General features: G+C 39.4%; 1 protein-coding gene across 1 annotated transcript; it reads right to left on the bottom strand.

Moving 5' to 3' along the window:
• Positions 1-1281: 1281 nt before the first annotated feature.
• Positions 1282-1731, bottom strand: LOC143563346 (uncharacterized). The gene has a single exon (XM_077050910.1). The coding sequence runs from the start codon at positions 1729-1731 to the stop codon at positions 1282-1284; it is 450 nt and encodes a 149-aa protein (XP_076907025.1).
• Between the last annotated feature and the right edge of the window lie 247 nt (positions 1732-1978).

The following is a 1978-nucleotide window of genomic DNA, read 5'->3' as shown; positions in this document are numbered from 1 at the left end:
GGTCCGGTTCAATTCTGATGCGGGCCGGTTAGTTTTCTGATGCTCCGGTTCAATTCTGATGCGGTGCGGTTCAGTTCTGATACTCCGGTTCATCGGTTTGGCTTGTTTTAGCTCATTTTCGCTCTTTTTAACCATGATAAACCTCCAGAACCTACATTATTCAAATATGTTAGTAATATACAAATTCTAATAAAAACCGAACAAAAACTAGTAAAATATTATATAAAATATACAAGGGAATTATATATATTTAGCATTATATCAGTCGGCTACGACATTCGCTTTACCGGGATGGTAGCGAATTTCACAATCATAGTCGCTAAACAACTCGGACCAACGACGTTGTCTCATATTGAGTTCCTTTTGATCAAATGTGTGTTAAGAGACTTTTATGGTTGATAAACACTACACATTTGGTACCATAGAGATAGTGCCTCCAAATCTTCAAGTCGAATACGACAGCACCAAGCTCGAGATCATGTGTCATAAAATTCTTTTCGTGAACCTTGAGTTATCTCGAAGCGTATGCGATAAGCTTACCTCGTTGCATAAGAACACGACCGAGACTTTGGTTAGAAGCATCACAGAAAACGATGAAATATTCACTACCTTAGGGAAGAGCAAGAATAGGAGCATTGCAAAGCATGTCCTTTGGGGTTTGAAACCGCCAAACCAAGAAAAGAACGAACTTGGGTGAGAGAAGTCAGTGTCTTCCAATTCTTGATGGCCTCAACCTTTGCGGGATCGAAATGGATACCTTTTTCATTGATAATGTGGCCTAAAAAATGAACTTCTTTGAGCCAAAACCCACACTTCGAAAACTTAGCATACAGTTGTTCCTTCTGTAGGAGGTTAAGGATAGCATGTAGATGCTCTTTGTGATCGTTTTCAGATTTGGAGTAGATCAAGATGTCATCAATGAAAACAATTACGAATTTGTCCAAGTAGGGTTTACACACTCGATTCATAAGATCCATGAAAATCGCGGGTGCATTGGTTAGCCAAATGGCATTACACAAAATTCGTAATGCCTATATCACGTACGGAATGCGATCTTGGGGATGTCATCTTCATTAACGCGAAGTTGATGATAAACCAAACAGAGATCGATCTTCGAGAAGCATGCGGCTCCTTGTGGTTGATTGAAAAGATCATCAATGCGAGGGAGCGGGTAACGGTTCTTAATGGTGAGTCTGTTAAGTTTGCGATAATCGATACACATGCGAAACAAACCATCCTTCTTTTTCACAAACAAAACAGGTACGGCCCAAGGATAATAACTTAGCGAATGAAACCCTTGTCCGAGAGTTCCTGCAATTGACTCGAAAGCTCTTGTATTTCAGACGGTGCAAGATGATAGGGTGCTTTGGCAATGGGATTCGCTCCAGGTTTGAGATCAATATGGAATTCGACTTGGTGAACAGGAGGAAGTCCAACAACGTCATCAGGAAAAACGTCAGTAAAATCACGCACAATCGGGATATCTTGAATCTTCTTCTTATCCTTATCCTTCTCCACCACAAGTGCTAAGAAAGCAAGGCACTTCTTACATAAATAATGTTGAGCTTGAAACCACGACATGAGATTAAGCTTAGAAGTAGGAGCATTACCAAAAACCTTAAGGATACGACCATCAGAGACATGTATACGAAGAAATTTCTCAAAGCAAATGACTTCGATATGGTTAAAAGTTAGCCAATCCATTCCTACAATAACATCGAAACTACCCATTTGCATAGGAATAAGGTCTATACGATACTTCACCTTATTAAATGTTAAGACACAATCTCGAATAACCGAATCAATACTAATCAAGTTCCCATTCGCTACTTCTACAGTAAAAGGATTAGATAACCTATCCCGAGGATTTATTAATAATAAAGCTCTTATTGGCACAAGTATCAAACAACACCGAAGGAGAATGATTATTAACAAGAAACGTACCACTCACCACATCGCTGGAACTCTAAGCTTGATT

The sequence above is a fragment of the Bidens hawaiensis genome, unplaced genomic scaffold (assembly GCF_021521415.1).
Source record: "Bidens hawaiensis isolate Kalapana, Puna unplaced genomic scaffold, B.hawaiensis_p1.1 tig00021364_1, whole genome shotgun sequence".
Classification (NCBI taxonomy): Eukaryota; Viridiplantae; Streptophyta; class Magnoliopsida; order Asterales; family Asteraceae; genus Bidens; species Bidens hawaiensis.
Note: the sequence above shows the minus strand (reverse complement) of the source record. Positions and strands in the feature narration are given on the sequence as shown.

What these genes read in the sequence shown, in the direction of transcription:
- LOC143563346 (XM_077050910.1), bottom strand. Translation starts at nt 1,731, where the DNA reads ATGGGTAGTTTCGATGTTATTGTAGGAATGGATTGGCTAACTTTTAAC.